The following is a 21,004-nucleotide window of genomic DNA, read 5'->3' as shown; positions in this document are numbered from 1 at the left end:
CACCACCACCACTACCAGGTATGACAAACATCTTGGTCACTTATTTGCAGAGCTATAGTTCAATCCTATTTGTAGTCACTGTATTAAGGAAACATTTACACAACGAAACCAGCATTCATTGATTCATAATGACAATTGTTTCACATCTTAATAATATGTAAATCACATATTTATACGTGGCTATTCTTATCAAGGAAGCCTGTGTATTGTCTTGTAAACACCTCTAGTTTTGCTTTATATGACTGAGTTATAGTGCAATATTAACAAATAAAAAAACATTCTTTAAGAAACACAGTGTGGACAGAATTGAGCAGCCCAATGTCATGGCAGTTTGTGACATCGTCACAAACCTAGCAAGCCACTTTTTATATTCATGGACATCCATTGTCTCATTTTTATGTACATGTGCACAAATTTAGAAGTCATGTATTTCGAATGTGAACTTTCTGGCACACATATTTTGTCTACAGAAAGCAGAGAGGCCTCAACATGTCCGCCAAGAAAGCACTTTTATATGATGTGGCAGCTGTTGTATTTTCAACCAAACCATGACATTTTTATGAGTCTAACAAAACTGTTGTTAATGCCAAACTGTATTTGTTATTTTAACATTCAATTTTCAAATCAGACAACTTGTACTTTCAACTGTTCTACTTCAAGTCCTCAGTGACATCACTTGGAATATACAATATAGAATATGATGCTTTGATGAAAACTCCCAATTGAATTAGATGAACATAAAATGAATAAACTGAGAGCAAGTTGTCAATGCTTGTATGAAATATTATATGTGATGGATTGTCTACTTTCCTCCTTCACAGTGGACTTTGAGATAGTCCTTGAATTGGTCATCCCAGTATCCAGTGTGCCCCCAAATTTCAGTGATGTACTCAGACAAATTCTGAAAAATGTCTCATTCCCCCAAACCATCTCTGGGTCTCTAATAATAACAGAGCTGAACTTCACCACATGTAAGGACTTGATCTTATTCATATGATTTTTAAACTCATAAGTTCATGCTGTTTATATGGCACTGTATGATTCATGAACTGTGTTCAGTCATTCTTTAAATGTCTTGAAAAGGGTGCTATCCAAACTCCACTGGAGGACTGCAGTGTCAGTGTGAGCAGCAGTTTGCTTGGTCATGTGACAAGTGTGATGAATATGGTGCGTGTAGTGATGTCATCTCCCAGACCTGTGGGTGCATAAAAGGGCTTCCTCCTGGTGGAGAGTTTTGTGAACCAATCACAAGTAAGCACTGAAATCTTCTAGATTTTGAAATGACACAGAACATTGCCTTTACCAAATCAATCAATTGATAAACAAACTTGCCAACAATGTCTGACTTACAAATGTCTTGCTATGAGAGTGGTTAAACATTGTGTTAAATGTGTACCCATGTCTGATCAACCAGATTTGGAAAATAGCCAAAGTTAAGTTTTTAGTTTCGGGCCTGAACATAAATAATTAAATCTCTAATGTTGCTCCACAGGTATCACTCCATGTTCAACACCAACACCACCACCACCAACACCACCACCAACACCACCACCACTACCAGGTATGACAAACATCTTGGTCACTTATTTGCAGAGCTATAGTTCAATCCTATTTGTAGTCACTGTATTAAGGAAACATTTACACAACTAAACCAGCATTCATTGATTCATAATGACAATTGTTTCACATCTTAATAATATGTAAATCACATATGTATACATGGCTATTCTTATCAAGGAAGCCTTTGTATTGTATTATAAACACCTCTAGTTTTGCTTTATATGACTGAGTTATAGTGCAATATTAACAAATTAAAAACCCTTCTTTAAGAAACACAGTGTGGACAGAATTGAGCAGCCCAATGTCATGGCAGTTTGTGACATTGTCACAAACCTAGCAAGCCACTTTTTGTTTTCATGGACATCCATTGTCTCATTTCATATACATGTGCACCAATTTAGAAGTCATGTATTTCAAGTGTGAACTTTCTGGCACACATATTTTGTCTAGACAAAGCAGGGTGGCATCAACATGGCCACCAAGAAAACACCTTTATATGATGTGGCAGCTGTTGTATTTTCAACCAAACCATGACATTTTTATAAACCTAAACAAATTGTTGTCAATGCTAAACTGTAAATACCTGACATATTTTATTTAAAGGGGACATATCATGCTTTTAAATCCTTCCTTCAGTTTTCAAATCTTTTCTACTTCAAGTCCTCAATGGCATCACTTGGAATATAGAATATGATGCTTTGATGTAAACTCTCAATTGAATTAGATGAACATAAAATGAATAAACTGAGAGCAAGTTGTCAATGCTTGTATGAAATAGTATATGTGATGGATTGTCTACTTTCCTCCTTCACAGTGGACTTTGAGATAGTCCTTGAATTGGTCATCCCAGTATCCAGTGTGCCCCCAAATTTCAGTGATGTACTCAGACAAATTCTGAAAAATGTCTCATTCCCCCAAACCATCTCTGGGTCTCTAATAATAACAGAGCTGAACTTCACCACATGTAAGGACTTGATCTTATTCATGTGATTTTTAAACTCATAATTTCATGCTTTTTATATGGTGCTGTATGATTCATGAACTATGTTCATTCATTCTTTTAAATGTCTTGAAAAGGGTGCTATCCAAACTCCACTGGAGGACTGCAGTGTCAGTGTGAGCAGCAGTTTGCTTGGTCATGTGACAAGTGTGACAAATATGGTGCCTGTAGTGATGTCATCTCCCAGACCTGTGGGTGCATAGCAGGGCTTCCTCCTGGTGGAGAGTTCTGTGAACCAATCACAAGTAAGCACTGAAATCTTCTAGATTTTGAAATGACACAGAACATTGCCTTTACCAAATCAATCAATAAGCAAACTTGCCAACAATGTCTGACTTACAAATGTCTTGCTATGAGAGTGGTTAAACATTGTGTTAAATGTGTACCCATGTCTGATCAACCATATTTGGAAAATAGCCAAAGTTATGGTTTTTAGTTTCGGGCCTGAACATTAAATAATTAAATCTCTAATGTTGCTCCACAGGTATCACTCCATGTTCAACACCAACACCACCAACACCATCACCACCAACACCATCACCACCACCAACACCACCACTACCACCACTACCAGGTATGACAAACATCTTGGTCACTTATTTGCAGAGCTATAGTTCAATCCCATCTGTAGTCACTGTATTAAGGAAACATTTACACAACTAAAACAGCATTCATTTATTCATAATGACAGTTGTTTCATATCTTAATAATATGTAAATCATATATTTATATATATCAATTCCTATCAAGGAAGCCTGTGTATTGTATTGTAAACACTTCTAGTTTTACTTTATATGACTGAGGTATCATGCAATATTAACAAATTAAAAAACCCTTCTTTAAGAAACACAGTGTGGACAGAATTGAGCAGCCCAATGTCATGGCAGTTTGTGAAATTGTCACAGGTCTAGCAAGCCATTTTTTGTTTCTATGGACATCAATTTTCTCATTTTTTTATGCACTCAAGCACAAATTTACAAAGCATGTATTTTTAATACAAAGTGTCTGGCACACATATTTTGTCTAGAGAAAGCAGGGAGGCCTCAACATGGCCACCAAGAAGACACTTTTAAATGATGTGGCAGCTGCTGTATTTTCAACCAAGCCATGATATTTTATAAACCTAACCAAACTGTTGTTAATGCCAAACTGTATTTGTTATTTTAACATTCAGTTTTCAAATCTGTTCTACTTCAAGTCCTCAATGACATCACCTGGAATATAGACTATAGAATATGATGCTTTGATGTGAAGTCAAAATGAATAAACTGAGAGCAAGTTGCCAACGCTTACATGAAATATTATATGCAATGGATTGTCTCCTTTTCTCCTTCACAGTGAACTTTGAGATAGTCCTTGAATTGGTCATCCCAGTATTCAGTGTGCCCCCAAACTTCAGTGATGTACTCAGAGACATTCTGAAAAATGTCTCATTCCCCCAAACCATCTCTGAATCTTTAATAATAGAAGACCTGAACTTCACCACATGTAAGGACTTGATCTTATTTATGTGATCTTTGAATTCATATTTCATGATGCTTATATGATGTGTGATTCATGAACTGTGTTCACTCATTCTTTTAAATGTCTTGAAAAGGGTGCTATCCAAACGTCACTGGAGGACTGCAGTGTCAGTGTGAGCAGCAGTTTGCTTGGTCATGTGACAAGTGTGACAAATATGGTGCCTGTAATGATGTCATCTCCCAAACCTGTGGGTGCATAAAAGGGCTTCCTCCTGGTGGAGAGTTCTGTGAACCAGTGTCAAGTAAGCATCTTGTAACTGCTGCAACAGCAAATTTTTCATTTTACTCTAAATTAACAAACTTATCCTGACTTTCCTGCATATGATGACGTAATCACTGAGTTACCACTAAATATATCTTTTCAAACTTTGTGTAGACATCATTTAGTGCTTAGTTGTTAGTTATTTTGCTTGTTCTATCTCTGGCAAGAAACTGAAATAATTTGATCTCAAATTTCTCTCCACAGTTATCACTCCATGTCTAACACCATCTACAACACCTACACTGCCAATAACAACTATTACAACAATGACAACTAGAACATCAATGACAAATATACCAACAACAGTTACAGCTGTGACACCAGTGCTGAACATGACCACACCAATGACAATGACAATTAACACACCAGTAAAAACAACAAATGTGGCATTAACAACAACAACAACAACAACAACAACAACAACAATGGCTACTACTCCACCACAGAAATTCAGAATTACCATAAATGAGGATTTCAAAGTTGAATACACTCAAGAAAACAATAGTTTTTACTTAAACGTTAGCAACGCTGTAAGTCTTTTTGTGCCTTCTTTCTGGTTCATTCAGTTTTTCATAATCTTAATCTACTGGACATATGTGATACTTAGTCCTTGTTTTCCTGTGTCAATATCACAAATAGATTCGAGATGAAGGACAGAAGAAAGGTGTAAATGCACAGTTAATTACATTGCGGTAGGTCACATTCTCCTTTTTATTTTTGAGATTGCATGTTCTCCCCGTGTGTGTGTGGGTTTCCTCCGGGTACTCCAGTTTCCTCCCACAGTCCAAAGACATGCACTTACTGGGGTTAGGTTAATTGGTGTGAATGTGAATGGTTGTCTGTCTCCCTGTGTTGGCCCTGTGACAGGCTGGTGACCTGTACAGGGTTTACCCTGCCTCTCACCCTGCTTCAGCTGGGATAGGCTCCAGCCCCCCTGCAACCCTGAACAGGATAAGCGGAAGAGCATGGATGGATGGATGGATCCTGCTACATTGGTGTTAAATATGTTGGATTAACTGTTTGGTTAATCCAACTCTTTCTTTTTTTTTTCTTTTTTTTTTTTTCAAAATGCAAATGAATGTAATGAAACGATTACATTACCGTCTTTGGAACAATAGATTGGGGGTTTGAATCTCGGCCATAGCATGCATCCAGTAAGGGTCCAAAGACCCTCCCACGCTACCCAAGCCTACCTCAGACTGAATGAGAGGTAGCTCGGATGTTAACGTCTATGTCAGACGTTGAGGAATCAGACTGGTGATTACTGGGGTGCTGGAACAAGAATATGGCACAGGATGTGGACCCTATGGACTCTTCAAAACCAAATCAGACTGACAAACCAGACTGACATCAACACAACTCATAGCTTAGTGTTCCAATATCCACAAGAAGCAAGTGCTATCACAACTGGAAATTGACCACGTACAAGACAAATGCTAGAGCAAGGCCAAGCCAGGGTAACAGGTCAGGGGGGTTTTATCATCATACACTCCTCAATTAGAACTGGTACTTTGAATGTCAGAGCAACTGACCTGAAAGATAACATTATGATTAAGCTGGAAACCTGAACCTCCTGAGGCTAATTACCAAGACTACATGAAGTGCCCTCTGAAAGTCTACCTCAGGCTGCGAATGCAGCACAAGGGATGATCCCTACTTTGACCATCAAGGAGCAGTACCTTACATTGAAAAGAAGACTAGAGGCTAAGATCAAGGCAGCATGGAGGAAAGTTAGCCAGGTAAGTATAGCATACCTGAGGTCTTAGAAACTGCCAAGCAAAGACTCACAGCCTTGGCTTAACTGCTTGAAGAGGTATACCAGAGAGATAGAAGCCAGGAAAATAAACCAGATGTTCACTACTGAACCATTCAAGGTATACTCTCAGTGGCAGGGGAACAATATGAGTACAGAATCCCCACCGAGGCTGGAGATGGAACAATTCTGCAAGGGCATATGTGAGAAGGATACCACCCTACAACAATGTTGAGTGGCTAGTGGATCTAAAAGCAGAGCACAGCAACCTCCCTGAACAGGCTCCAGTAACCATAACAGTGGCAGATATTCAGAAAAGAGTCTCACATATGAATAACAAGACAGCGCCAGGCCCTGACATGATTCACACCTACTGGCTAAAGAGGTTAAAAGCCCTCCATAGGGATGTGGAGGCATAAACATAAATGTAGAGGCCAACTTCAAACCAATTGCAGAAATCAATATCAAGTGCGGTATTTACCAAGGAGATACTCTGTCCCCACTGTTGTGCTGCATAGGTCTGAACCCCCTCAGCCAGCTCATTAACAAGACTGGCTACAGATACTGACTACAGAATGGAGAAAACATCAGTCACCTCCTCTGCATGGATGGCATGAGGCTGTATGCCAGGAGTGAACAAGAACTGATCCACACCACTAGGATCTACAGTAATGACGGTAACAAAGAGAGGGAAGAGAGTCCGAACAGAGGGGATTGCACTACCAGAAGGCAACATTGTAGACATTGAGGACAGCTACAAGTACATTGGAATCCTACAAGCAAATGGGAGCCATGAAGAGGCTACTAGGAAAGCTGTAACTACCAAGTACATGCAGTAAGAGTAAGCCGAGTCCTGAGGAGTCAGTTGAATTGGAAGAACAAAATTGGAGCAATCAACATCTACAACCTGCCAATCATCAGACACACTGCTGGGATCATAAACTGGCATAAGGAGGAGATAGGAGCCACTGGCATCAAGACAAGAAAGCGCCTTACCATGCATGGAGGGTTTCATCCTAAATCCAGCACCCTACTCTGCGGGTGGCTTTGGCTCAGGAGGTAGAGCAGGTCACCTACTAATTGGAAGGTTTACCATTTACTCTGCCAGTTTATAATATTGGTAAAAGAAAAATACTGCGAGTGTGCCACATGTGTGCAACTCTCACAGTGAAGAAGCTTGCTGCTCTCTCATGCTATATGTATTTAATAAACTAGGGAGAAAGACTAGAAAGAAATGAAAGGGGCTAACTTAGGCTGCTGTTAATAGTGGGTCCAACTCAGATTATAGTCATTACTGAGGAGGCTTGTTAACCTGACCTGTCACAGATCATTTTAAAAACATTTTTTTAAACATTTCCACCAGCTCTTTGCAGGTCTGAACCCCCTTATAAAGCTTATAAAGCAGAAAAAGTCTGACCTACAGGCTTTACTCTGTACAAAAACTGTTTATTAATTGTTATTGGATGGTTCAATGTTTCCTCTTATTTGGCATGAGACTTGTTTGGGCCATGTGAGTGAAAATGTACATCATTAGATTAGATTAGACACTAAGAAATAGAGGGACAAGAATGGACCTAAAAAGGTACAAAGGCTTTGTCGCTCCAGCTGTACCCTAGTGGAGTACCACATTGAACCTCTGAACTTCGGAATAATTTTGTACCTTATTGTCTGTACCTTTAAAAGAACATTTCTGTACCTGTAGTGATAAATATGTACCTTTATATACAGGTACAAAACTGTACCCATTAAAAAGGTACAAATTGTGTACCTGATAAGGTACAGCTGGAGCGACAAAGCCTTTGTACCTTTTTAGGTCCATTCCTGTCCCTCTATTTCTTAGTGTGTAGAATAGATTTATTGTCATTGCATATGTCACAAGTACAGTGTAGTGAAATGCAGATTGCATCTAACAGAAGTGCTTGAGGGTGACAAAAAAGAAAAAGAACATATGATAACAGGAGCAGTATACTTACTGAAGTGCAGTAATATATAAACAGAAGTACAATAAAATACTTAGGGGGTGGGGGGGTTGAGTATTGCAGAGTATGTACATGAGCAGTGTATGTACAGAGTGCAATAAAATACTCAGTCCAGGTGGGGGTGGGGGGTTGGTAGTGCAGTAAAAGTGGTACGTTAGCGCAATAAATACTCACACTGGGAGGGTTAGAAGCATGAGAGTTGTTGACACCTTTGTTGGTCGTTGGATTTTCATTGGAATTAAATTTTCTACTGCAGGAGTGGAAGTACCATTGCTGAATATCAAGTTACTGCTCCCTCTTCTACAACACCAGACTTTCAAGCACTGTACTATGGAATAATTAACAAGCTGGCAGAAACATACTCGATTATATATGAGAGTAAGGCAGTGTTTTACATTTATGTTTTCATTAAAAATATTGTAAATATCTATTACCAATTGGTACAGATAGTTGTTTAATGATTGTGTGACATTTATGTCCATTTCCTAAAGACTCAACATCCCTGAAATTTATACCAGATGATGGATTTTATGAGCAAAAGGAGACTGTAACTTGTGGCCCTCCACCAGTAGAGTTTGGCCCTGTCTCAAGAGCAGAATGGAGTCGTGACATGAAGAACATTACTAAAGATGAAGAACACACAATTTCTACTAAGGATGGAATTTCAACGTTAATTATATCAAGGTTTATTAGCTCTGACAGTGGTAAGAGATAGACTGGTAGAGACAGAAATTTAAGACATAGGGTGAGAACCTCTATGGCTACGTTCACACTGCAGCCTGAAGTGACCCAAATCCAATTTTTTCGCCCTCATGCAACCTGTATCCAATCTTTTCATGCCAGTCTGAACAACACAGATCGGATTTTTTCAAATGTGACCCAGGCCACTTGGCTATGTGGTCCTAAATCCGATACATATCTGATCTTTTCAAATGCAATGTATGTGTGTATGGCCAGGTCGCATTTATCTGACCTGGACGCCATTGATACTCGACAAACGTCACTATTCTGCGTCCCGTTACGCGGACGCAGGAAGGAAAATGTTTGACTTCCACAAACATTGAGCACGCGTGCTACATGTGACATTATCGCGTCCTCTACTGTGCATGCGGGACACTTTCAGGTTCGTCTGCTGTTCACACACAGATCACATCCAATTCGCATATATTTGGAAATGTGAGCGACCACAAAAAAAAAAAAAAAATCGGATTTCACAAAAAATCGGAATTGGGTCACTTCAGGCTGCAGTGTGAACGTAGCCTATGTGTTGTTACCAGTAGTTTGAGGATGACAACAAATTCTAAGAATTCCAAGAACACCAGTGTTCCAGTATAGAGTTTTTCTCACTTACTTTGGCTCACTTCTCAAATAATAGTTTTGTTTGCCAAAACAATATATGAACTCTTTCATAATATTTTATAGCAGAGCAGCAGAGCATTTATAGTATGTTCTTACATTCACAAAAAGTAAAAAAAAAAAACTGAAACCATGTACCAATAACCATGTACGTGTCTTTATAAACTGAACAATCAGTGTTTACAGATGTGATTTTGCTTAAATAGGCTATGTTAAAAACTTAAAATATCTATAAAGATAGATATTTAAAATATTTATAAATATATTTTAAGTGTCCAAAAAAGCACTGGATTGATTATAATGTAGCTACAATAATACAGACTCCTAAAGATTCTTGCAAAACAGGTAATTTCTTAATTTTAAAGGTAAGCCATTCCTAATTCATGCTGATTGCACTCTATTTACCAATATAAACAAAGACTTGAACATAAAAGCACATAGAAACATCAGAATCACTTTATGGCAGACATAAAAATAACATCCACCAAACGAGAGCAAGTTAACTGTGTTTAAGGGCAGCATTTCATCTATTACATACTTGGAAATCCATGAAAATGCTTGAATTTTAAGATTGTCCTTTCAAGGTTTGAAAAGCACATGAATTTTGGATATAGTGCTTAAAAGAGCTTGAAATTTTAACCGCTTTTTTAAAATACAAAACTATCTGATTAAATATTTTTCTTATGAAACACAGAAATAAAAAGAGTTGTAAATTCTAAAATTAAAATTCCTCCACTTGGGCCTGTCCTGCACGTCTGCATGTGACCTGTCACTCTGTTTGTGACCCTGCCCCTACCCCCAAAGACAGAAAGCCATTGCTTTGATGAGTGTTCGCTGGAAAACTGCAAATTCCAATTATGGATAAGATGAATATGGAATTCTGTTTAAGTCAAAAGTCACGTGGGAGAAAAAAAACACAATCCACACAAATAATGTAATTCTGCAAGCACAGGTATTCTTTCCTCATGAGTAAATTCAGCAACGTAGAAGTCAGCAGCAACGCATCCATGGAGGCGTCCACTCTTGTTCATTTATACACCACTGCACCATTGCTTGGTCTGCAGCGATATGGCCTCCGGTCTGGCGGATCAATTCAAAGGCCTCATTGAATTCTCTAAAATAGCCCATCATGGGGTGCCTGGGTGGCTTAGTGCCGGCGACCACATACACATGCCGCGTTGCAGTGCAGGTGGCGCGGGTTCGCATCCCGGCCCGTCGCCAATTTGCCCATGTGTCTTCCCCTGTATCTTTCCCCCATTTCCTGTCTCTCTCCACTGTCAAAAAAAAAACCCCATTTAAAATAGCCCATCAACGATTCACAGAAAGAGTATTAGACAGGAACATGCTGTGAGCGCAGCATGCGTAATCTGGTGATCGGTGGCACTGTTGCCAACTTTTGTGAAAGAAAAGTCGCTCTCAACTGTGCTAAAAGTTGCTAAAGGCTGATCAGTTGGGGGGGTGCGGGTGCTGTCCCCCTCAAGTTTTCATGTCTTCCGTTGTGCCAAAAAATGGTTTCCAACTTGTTTTAATATATTATCTTTGCTTATATCAAATAGACAGTGGTGCAAAGGATTTATAAACGGCTTATATATAAAATGAAGAAATTGCTTGTGTTAATATATTTATGGCTCTACATTATTGTATCTACATTATAATCAATCTAGTCCTTTTTCGCTACTATTTATAGAAGTGTAATGTTATGTTTGTTACAATTTCTGCAGCCCTCTTGGCCAGATTTCTCAGAAAAAAAGTCATTTTTAATTCCAATGATAGTTTTTACCCTCATTAATAAAGAATATATGAAAGTCGCTTTGCCAAGCAGTGATTGCAGCTTCTACCTTATGACAAGAGTGTTGTTTTTTGTTCAAAATGATGTAATATTATTCATGAGAGAGGTGCTTCACAGATTTTAGGCCAAAAATTAATTAATCTATAGCAATGGTCTGAAAAGGCCTAGCGAAAAAGTGGGACTAAGTGGCTAAGTGTGACTTTGTCTCAGCCTCTACCATGTGACAAATGTTCTTTATGACTCGAAATGAATTTATATCATTCATGAGAGATGATGTTTGAGATGTGCTTGACAGATTATAGTTCAACAACTAATTTACAACAATGTAAATACCAACAGTAATTTTTTTGGCAATTACCGGAAATCACTTTTTGGCACAAGACTGGCTATTCAGAAGACAAATTGCTCCACTGCCACTGCACATTTTGCATATATGCAATGCAGTGCAGTGCAGTACAGCTCTCTGCTTCGCACCACCTGGTGGGACTTGCTCTTTAAGTGTGACTGTGCCGTGCTGCAACTCCAAATGTTTCTTCAAATTTGACGTAGTGTTTTTGAAACTAGATAGCACTTTGTTGCCAGGACAGAGTGCACAACTAACCTTGATACTGTCATCTTTAGCTGACACAAACTCAAAATAGTGCCTGTATTTCCAGCTAGAAAACACGCCTCTCTGTCCTCCCTCCTTTTTTACGTTTGCGTCTTTCTGTGATATTATTGTCCTCATGCTGAAAATGCTACTTAATTGTCACAGAGGCCAGACGTCACTATCCGAGACACAAGAAGAAAGCAGAAATATATCTTTTTACTAAGAAAAATGACAAAAATAGTAACGCACAAGTGACTTGGATAAGATACTTTAATCTGATTACTGGATTACAAATAGTAACGTGTTAGATAACTCATTACTGAAAAATAGAAGTAGATTAGAGTAACGCGTTACTGACATCACTGTTTACAGGTTAATAGTGTTTTATGTATGAACTGTTTTAGAAAATGCATTCTCAGAACTGAGAATTGCAAAAACTTTTGGAGAAATGTGCCAAAGCAGTTAAGAAAAACTGTAAATGCAATTGACAAGCTAACCTGGTTGCAAACTTGCAAACTGTCCATTAGTCAATAAATTAATCTCTTACATTTAAATATCAGATATTGTTTTGTACTTGCTGTCAGTATATGGAGAAGAATACCAGGAGAATTCCAAAAATTTCATAAAAAAACATGGTGCACATTCATGTTGTTATTCCATATACAGTGTTTTTGTTGGTTTCATATGTTGATAATAATCACCTTAAATTTCAGGAATTTATGAATGCAAGCTTATGCGTGCAAAGGACAAATCATTTTTTCGACAGAAAACTGAAGGACCCATCATTCTGAAACAAAAACCCACAATCACAGTCTCACCAATCATAAAGTTTGTGGGGTGCACGGATGGAGAAGTGAATCTGACGTGCAGTGTCAGTGATGGGTACCAGGTTACATTTCTGGACTTGCCTACTGCAGGTAAATCTGTCACAAAAAAAAAAAAAATCAACAAAATGCAAATCTGCTATTGAGAAATATTATACATCATATCTCTCACTCAAACATACTTAGTGTGATTAATATTTTTAATTGATATCTCATAACTTTTTTTTTTTGGCCCAAGCCAACCCAAAGGGATCTGAGACGAGATTATTCTAATTGTTAGCCAAAAATCTCAAAAACATACCATAAGGGTAAATGTTGAGCAGGACAAGGTCAGAATTCACAATGGACCTAATAGGAATGTGGGTCAGGTCAAACGGTTTCCAAAAAGGTGACTGGAAAAGCACCTAACTGAAACTGTTAGAGTTCTTCTTCTTCTTCTTCTACTTTCTGTCTTAATGATTACAAATTTGACGGTCTGAACATTCACAAAAACGTACCAATTTTGGCACACAGGTCAGGTCTGATGAAAACTTTTAATGTCACCAAAAACAAACTCTAAGATGGGGCTGCGCAGCACCCCTGGAAAATTCTAATTTAGGGCTCCTATGGGAGAGGCCAAGATCAAGTTAGTCCTAGAATCATGAAATTCAGCACACGCAAATTTTTATGTCAAAGCAAACAGACAATATTATTGTGGCAACCCCACAAGACACACAGGAAGTCAGCCATCTTGGCTTGAAATTTGTTTCTTGCTGAGTCAGATTTTGCACATCTCGTACAAACTCTTCCTAAGGCATTCGACCCAGTGACACCAAAATTGGTCAGCATCATCTAGAAGAGTAGAGTAAGAAATTTTTCTGAAGGTTTTTTCATTTCATGTCAATCCAGTTCAATTCAATTTTATTTATATAGCGCCAAATCACAACAAACAGTCACCTCAAGGTGCTTTGTACTGTGGGTAAAGACCTGACAGTAATACAGAGAAAACCCAACAGTCAAAACGACCCCCTATGACCAAGCACTTGGCTACAATGAGAAGGAAAAACTCCCTTTTAACAGGAAGAAACCTCCAGCAGAACCAGGCTCAGGGAGGGGCAGTCATCTGCCATGACCATTTGGGCTGAGGGGAGAGAAAAAAAGACATGCTATGGAAGAATATTATTTATAATTCTGAAGAATATTAAACGGTCTTGTCACAGGAGGGTGCAGAATTTAGTCTTTGGCGCTTGACAGCCTTACTTTTCCTGTCATCACTCGCGCATGCTTTCTCTGATTTGCCCTAAATTTGAATCACTTATATACAGACCCAGCCTGATTCCATAAATGGAGAAACAATGACAAGTACTGCAATAGCACCCCCTACATAATGAAACAAAAATTTACATACAGAGAAAAACATTTAGTTCCTCAGAAATATGTGAAATTGGGTATGAACACTCTGTACATCACCCTGATTAAAAAAAATCAATCACACATCAATCATAACATATTTTGCATGGCACTGTAATGGCCACTCCTCAAATTCTCCTAGGGGAACCACACAGTTTTCTTTCTGTGTCATACACTATTAATTCCCTTCTTTTCAGCTGCGCATTGTTCACAAACATTTCTGCTAAAGCCCTTGATGGTGTTACATCACAGAAGGGTGTGGCAAACTTGCTCCTTTGCCATTACATCTAATTTAATGCCAAAATGCATTTTGGCTATTTCACTCAAACTTCAGTGCACTAAGCACTTTTCTACTCTTAGTGAGCATTCAAAGCACTTATTCAACACATTTGCATTCACACCTATACAAGCACTTTGATCTGTATATATGTAAGTGCTTGTATGGTTTACCATTCACACTCCAACGCTTGTGTTGGAGAGCAACTTGAGGTTCAGTATCTTGCCCAAGGATACTTTGGCATGCAGCCCAGAGCAGCCAGGAATCGAGCCGCCAACCTTCTGATTAGTAGGTGACCTGCTCTACCTCCCAAGCTACAGCCACCTCAAGCTTACAGTACCTGGTATCCCCAGGTGGTCACCCATCCAAGTACTAACCAGGCCTGAACCTGCTTAGCTTCCGAGATCAGACGAAATTGGTCAGGTTCAGGGTGGTATGGCCATACCATCAACATGACATTATTGAATGACAGTTACAGCGCCACCTAGTGGGAGTAGGAAATGTCAGTTTATACATTTAGAGGGACAGCTTCAACACACTGTAGCTGAGACATCTCAAATTTGGTCACAAGACTTAAAGCATTCGGGTTGCTTCTTTTCAAAAACTGTGCTTTTCTGTGAAGGGGTGTGACATTGGCACCATAGTTAACTTCCTTGTCTCGCCGTGAAGCATAAACTTGCTTCCAATCTGCACCAAACATCCCAGTTTTGATAAGAGCTCCACCCTGAAAAAATTGACATGATATGCACAGTGATTGTTATAGCTCCACCTACTGGCAACACAAAATGTGATGTAGTATACTTAAATGTACTTCTGATTCCAAGTTTATTGCACCCAGCTTAAAAGCGGTCTGCTGGAACTTCAGATGTTGATGATACTTCACATGATAGTTATGACTGTTCATTTAACAACGGCCCCTTATGGCATGCTGCTTAGCCATGAAAAAGGAAGTGCTTGTAAAAGGCCTAAAAAATTTAATATACTTGTGAAATTTGCCACACGTCTCTAGTGATGATGACTTTCTGGTTTTTCTGACTCTGATCAAAGCAACAGCTCGCAGGTGGTGAAAGCCTTTTATTGCTGCTTGCAGCTTTAATATTTTTAATTGTTTTAATTGTTTTTGTTATTGCTTTTTAGGCCCTGGTAATGTGATTAACTCTACATATAAAATCGATCAAAATTGTGAAAAAGAGAAAAAGACGTTCACCTGTCAGTTGAACAAAAACCCTGCATTTGCAAAAAATATAACACTCCAGTTATCCACAGACTGTAAGTATTATTTAATACCTTCATACATATATTCATACATAAGATACAAAGTAAATTTAAAAGCAGTGGAACTATTTTTTTTTTTTTTTTTGTCTAGCCTTTCGCTGTAAAAATGAAATATTTGGTAAAGGAAATCTAGGTGACAAAGCTGCAGTGTCTTGTGATCCAAAAATTGTGGGACCAAACAAGGTGGGAGAAATAACTGCAGTTTGTATGGAAAATAGAGAATTTGGAAATGTGCAAGACAACTGCATCCTGCTACCAGTTCAGCTGCTGCTTGACGAGTCTCAGGTAACCCAGATCTCCAGGTGTTTCTAACAACAATTCATAAATCATTGGTTACATTAAGGAAACGCTAAGTACCAAATTTACTAATGGTCTGTGCCAGAACAGAAACCCTCTTTTTGCATTAAAAAGCTACTTTCAGTATTCACCATGGAGGTCGAGGCTCAGTTTTGTGACACAAACAAAAGGACACAGGTTTGTTGGTGGTGTTATGCATTTATGGGTGTTTCCCTTTCAGAGTACACAATTTTGGGAAGAGATTATTTTAGAAAAAGAAAATAGAAAGGGGATTTACTAAGGTTTGTGAAATGCAATTTACTACAAAATGTACTGATTTGCACCTGATGTGGCTGTGAGAGTTGCTAGGAATGTTCATTTATTTGGATGAGAAGGGAGGTGTTATGAGAATTAGTGGGTAATTGGCATGCGTGAATGGCTTAAAGCTGTGAGCACAGTGCCAAAAATCTGGCTCTCTGACTATTTTTTCACTAGTTTTGCATTTGGCTAGGGTCAGTGTCACTACTGGTAGCATGACCCTGGACTCTGCAGAGGTAGTCTAAGTCCACCAGGATAGCTCATCAATAAGTACCATTGGTGCCATTGGAAGGTTTGCTGTGTCTCCCAGCACAGTCTCACAAGCATGGTCGAGATTCCAGGAGACAGGCAGTTACTCTAGGAGAGCTGGACAGGGTTGATTAGGGTCCAGCGTCCTCTAGTGGGTCCTGTGCTTAGTGCCTGGTACCATGGAGTCCATTAGGCATACAAGGCTTATATCACAGAATAGCAGAATTGGCAGGTCCACCTAATAAATTTGAAAATTTATTATGTTTCTCAAAACAGGTCTAACTTGCAAATGAGATACTGAGTCTCAATGGGACTACCTGTATAAATAAAGGTTAAATCAAAAACATAAAAAAATGGTGCCCTGTGCTTTTCAGGGATGGGAGCAGGTTCACCCTCCACCCACTTGACAGATGTGAAAGGGTCTGGAGAAGCTGTGGAGTTAAAGTTAAAATGGAGCTCAAAAGTCAGACTTTGGTATTACCACCTTTATTCATCAGCAGAACCTGAACTCTCTGAGGCACCTTTCTGAAATTTCTTTTAGTCTCCAAGAATAGTTCTCCAGGCGTCTTGAAGGACATTCAAAGGTCTTCTTTGAATGTTTCTGCCTGAACAAGGAACACACCTGCAAGCAATAAATGAAAAAAAAAAAAAATGTTCTCCCAGTCTTAGAAATAAACTGCACTTCTTTTGAATCAATATGAGGAAAGTGTGTACTAATGTTTTTTCTTTATTTAATTATATTTTGAATTCTATCTGTTTACTTGAATTCTATCTGTTTAAATTAAAGGAAAATTATACTAAATGGAGCTAACATGATGCTATTCTTTTCTCTCTTCAAATGTCACAGTTCTTGACTGCCACAACACTGCCAGCATTTTTGGAACAGCTCAAAAATGTCACTGTCAACTTAACTAATGAAGTGGTTAAATCTCCTCCCAACATTAAGGCAATTGTCAAAATTCTCTCCAATGTAGCCAACAAATCTTCATCTTTAAATATCTCGATTATAGAAGATTCAATGGAGGTATGTCCATTTTTCAGAGGTTTTCACATTCTTAATAACAATTTTTTGTATCTAATATCTAATTTTCTTTTATTTTAGAATATCCTGATAACTGCAGGGATTCTCACCCTTAATGAAACAAAGCCATCATGGAACGTTCTGAACATCAATGATACCATAAACATATATAACAACTCCAAAGCTGAAAGTGTCAGCTCATCATTCCTGCAGTCTCTTGAGATATTAACAAGTCAACTCAGCAATACCACTTCTAATATTAACACAACATCTATTCAGTTAAACAAAACTATATTCAGAAACTCTTTCAATGCTGTGTTTAATTTTTCAGTGGAAATAGAAATACCAGAGGCTGAAGAAAATAAAACAATCACTACAATAATATTTGACACATTGGATAATGTACTCCCTGCAAGAGATCAAGACAATTCATCATTCAATTTTATAAATGGCAGGGTTGCACTTGTTCAGTCCAGTGGTGATATCAATAATATCTCTCTCACATTTGATATTTTAAACTCTACACTGGGGAACCCTGAATGTGTCTTCTGGAACTTCAGCCTCTTTGATGGTCTGGGAGGATGGGACAATGAGGGCTGTGAGGTCGTGTTAAACATAAATGAAACGGGAACTGTGACCTGCAGCTGCAACCACCTGACCTCATTCTCTATCCTCATGTCACCAAACAGTCCAAAGAAACTTTATCTGGACATTATAACCTACATTGGAGTTGGTCTGTCCATGGGTTCATTGGTCATATGTCTCATCATTGAAGCCCTCATATGGAGAAAAATCAGAAAGAATGAAACTTCTTACTTGCGTCATGTTTCCATTGTCAACATTGCCGTGTCTCTCCTGATTGCAAACATCTGGTTTATAGTTGGAGCGGCCATTTCAGATGCAGATGTGAAAAACCCTCCAGCGTGCACTGCAGCTACCTTTTTTATCCACTTTTTCTACCTAGCCCTGTTCTTCTGGATGTTGGCCTCAGCTCTGCTGCTGCTCTACCGCACAACTAATGTCTTTGGTGGAGGTTTGTCTAAAGCATCTATGCTGGCCATTGGATTCATTCTAGGCTACGGGGCTCCTCTCATCATTGCAACAATAACTATTGCTGCAACTGCACCTGACAATGGATATATTCGAGAAAATACAATCTGCTGGCTCAACTGGGATAAGACCAAGGCTCTACTGGCATTTGTGATTCCTGCACTTTTAATAGTGGTCATAAACCTCATTATCCTGGTTGTTGTGTTGTACAAAATTGTGAGACGAAGGGTTGGGACGAATGCTGCACAAGCAGGTGAGAGGCACGTTTTAGTGGTTATTGCCAAGAGTTTGGCTGTGCTCACACCATTTTTTGGAATAACTTGGGGTTTGGGAGTTGGAATCCTGACTAATCCAGAGAACGAAGGAATCCATATTGCATTTGCATTCTTCAATTCACTGCAGGTACAAATTAATTTTTTACTGATCTGTATATTGTAGTAGTAGCAGCTTTTATCACTGAATTCTTCATATCTGACATTACTGTGTGTGTTTAAACAGGGCTTCTTTATTTTGGTGTTTGGAACACTGTTGGATAGTAAGGTATGTACAGCTGAGTATTCAATCTTAAATAAGGTTAATTACAGGAAAAATACTACAAAAAAACTCAAAAATCCACTTCTCTAATGGTAGCTAATAATTAATATATGAATCAATGCTTAGTGTAGAATTGCAGATTACATACATTACAAATCAATTTTAAATTATACATTTTATGTTTTTGGTTTAGCCAACAAAGTCCTAAATGATAAAAGGAATTTAGTGAATACTTTTACTCACAAAGCATCATGAATTATAATAATACTACACAAAAGTGCTCTTTTGTCAAGTCAGATTTTCAGCTTTTATTGCCAACTCATAGTTTCTCTGTAAGTACATATATATGACTCCTCGAACTTTAGGTTGAAAGTAGCAAATAGCAGAATGACCCATACTTAGATAAATAGAGTTACGTGTATATGTTCATATTCTACACATACACAAAATACATGGTAAAAATCTCCACAGAGCTACAAAAATATATACAGATGGCTTACTTTTAGTGTTGAACAACATGAAAAAACTTAATTTCACAATAAATTTGACTTTTATTGTAATGTCCTCGCTTTTGAATTCCTTTTTCAGGTACGGTCAGAAATAGCAGCATTGTCACAACTTTCCAGCAGCAGAAGTGGGACGGGGGTAAGAACAGTTTTCTCAGCTATGTGTTCCATGTTTCTTTTTTTGTTCCCTTTTTGTGGATAACAGCTAATTTGTTCCTTTTCAAATGTTTTGTTTTGGTTTGGTTTAGACAACCAGTGCTGGAAACTCATCATCAAGTGGATTTGGATTTTTAAGGAACCTGAGACGTGGAAGAGGTAAACAACAATTAAAAAAGTTATTGGTTGTTCGGTGTGCTTGTATCTTAATCAGACAGTACAGCACATGTAATAAATGTTGGATGGATTGCCATGAACTTGCTAACAAAGATGGCTTCTGCACTATTAATTAATTAAAATAATTAATTAAAACATGAGCAGATTAACACATATAAAACATGGGCTTTTTTTGTATTTACTTTAATTGCTGTGCAAATCTACAGCCTTCTGTTGTAATGCTGTATCTGTTATTGTGTTATGTTGCCACAGACTAACTCATGCTGCTCTGTTTTTTAGATGGCTACCACGTGTCTTCTAGTGCATCCAATGATTTACATTCTGCAAACACATAAATTGTTCAGCTAGCTGTGGTCATTCGACAACCAACAATGCAAGTCTGGCGTTATTGATGTTTTATTTTTTTCCCCACAGCAATAATAAGTTCAGCTGGGATAGTTCTATTTATATTTTAACTGTAGTCTTGACTCCAGGAAGAATCTGACTTGATGTTTAGGGAAAATGAATAAAGTAAAAGTTATATCACCAGCAAAATATTTTCATATTGCATAATAAATGTTGGAATCATCACTTGTATGATACCAGTAACCTTTTTAGTCCATCTTTTTAAGTGTATCCTACTCTACACATCATCCAGATAACAATATTCCTTTTTGTTTATGAAATGCAATTTAACAAGTTGATGATCGTCAACACAGCACAGAGTACACATAACACAGCACCTCTCTCTCTCTCTCTCACTCACTCACTCTTTCTCTCTCTCTCACTCACTTTCTCTCTCTCATATGTATATATATATATATATATATATATATATATATATATATATATATATATATATATATATATATATATATATATATATTAGCGGGGTGGGACTCGATTCAAAAAATTAATCGAATTAATTAGAAGCTTTGTAATTAATTAATCCTAATTAATCGCATTTTAATCACATTTCAATATTTAACATGAGAAATATTAATTTAAGTTTGGTTGATGAATGAATCAATATACATAAGCTTAAACTTCTAAATTTTGTTCATTTTCCCACCAGTCTACTACACAGAACTCCTGAAATTAAAGTTAAGCATCATAACTGGATAGTTTTAATCAACATTAATGTTTAACTTAATATAGTTGG

At 37.9% G+C, this 21,004-nt stretch overlaps 2 protein-coding genes and 2 long non-coding RNA genes across 4 annotated transcripts in view; all 4 read left to right on the top strand.

Moving 5' to 3' along the window:
• The first annotated feature begins 2 nt into the window (after window positions 1-2).
• On the top strand, window positions 3-1,540 carry LOC115773931 (uncharacterized). Its single transcript, XR_004019143.1, has 4 exons — window positions 3-18; window positions 822-971; window positions 1,084-1,251; window positions 1,493-1,540. It is a non-coding gene; the product is annotated as an uncharacterized LOC115773931 (long non-coding RNA).
• A 5-nt stretch (window positions 1,541-1,545) lies between these two features.
• On the top strand, window positions 1,546-3,098 carry LOC115773932 (uncharacterized). Its single transcript, XR_004019144.1, has 4 exons — window positions 1,546-1,561; window positions 2,375-2,524; window positions 2,638-2,805; window positions 3,045-3,098. It is a non-coding gene; the product is annotated as an uncharacterized LOC115773932 (long non-coding RNA).
• Window positions 3,099-8,740: 5,642 nt separating this feature from the next.
• On the top strand, window positions 8,741-20,303 carry LOC115773929 (adhesion G-protein coupled receptor F1-like). Its single transcript, XM_030720877.1, has 10 exons — window positions 8,741-8,781; window positions 12,525-12,728; window positions 15,439-15,570; window positions 15,668-15,861; window positions 17,267-17,443; window positions 17,522-18,892; window positions 18,989-19,030; window positions 19,613-19,669; window positions 19,779-19,845; window positions 20,143-20,303. The coding sequence occupies exons 2-10, from the start codon at window positions 12,545-12,547 to the stop codon at window positions 20,196-20,198; spliced, it is 2,280 nt and encodes a 759-aa protein (XP_030576737.1). The 5' UTR covers window positions 8,741-8,781; window positions 12,525-12,544; the 3' UTR covers window positions 20,199-20,303.
• The window catches only part of LOC115774655 (adhesion G protein-coupled receptor F4-like), a 78,991-nt gene continuing 76,442 nt past the window's right edge, over window positions 18,456-21,004 (top strand). The window contains exon 1 of the mRNA XM_030722013.1: window positions 18,456-18,515. The gene's annotated coding sequence lies outside the window, so the exon portion shown is untranslated. The remainder of the gene's footprint in view (window positions 18,516-21,004) is intronic.

Source organism: Archocentrus centrarchus, chromosome 24, assembly GCF_007364275.1.
Source record: "Archocentrus centrarchus isolate MPI-CPG fArcCen1 chromosome 24, fArcCen1, whole genome shotgun sequence".
Classification (NCBI taxonomy): Eukaryota; Metazoa; Chordata; class Actinopteri; order Cichliformes; family Cichlidae; genus Archocentrus; species Archocentrus centrarchus.
This window is presented reverse-complemented; position numbering and strand designations above follow the sequence as displayed.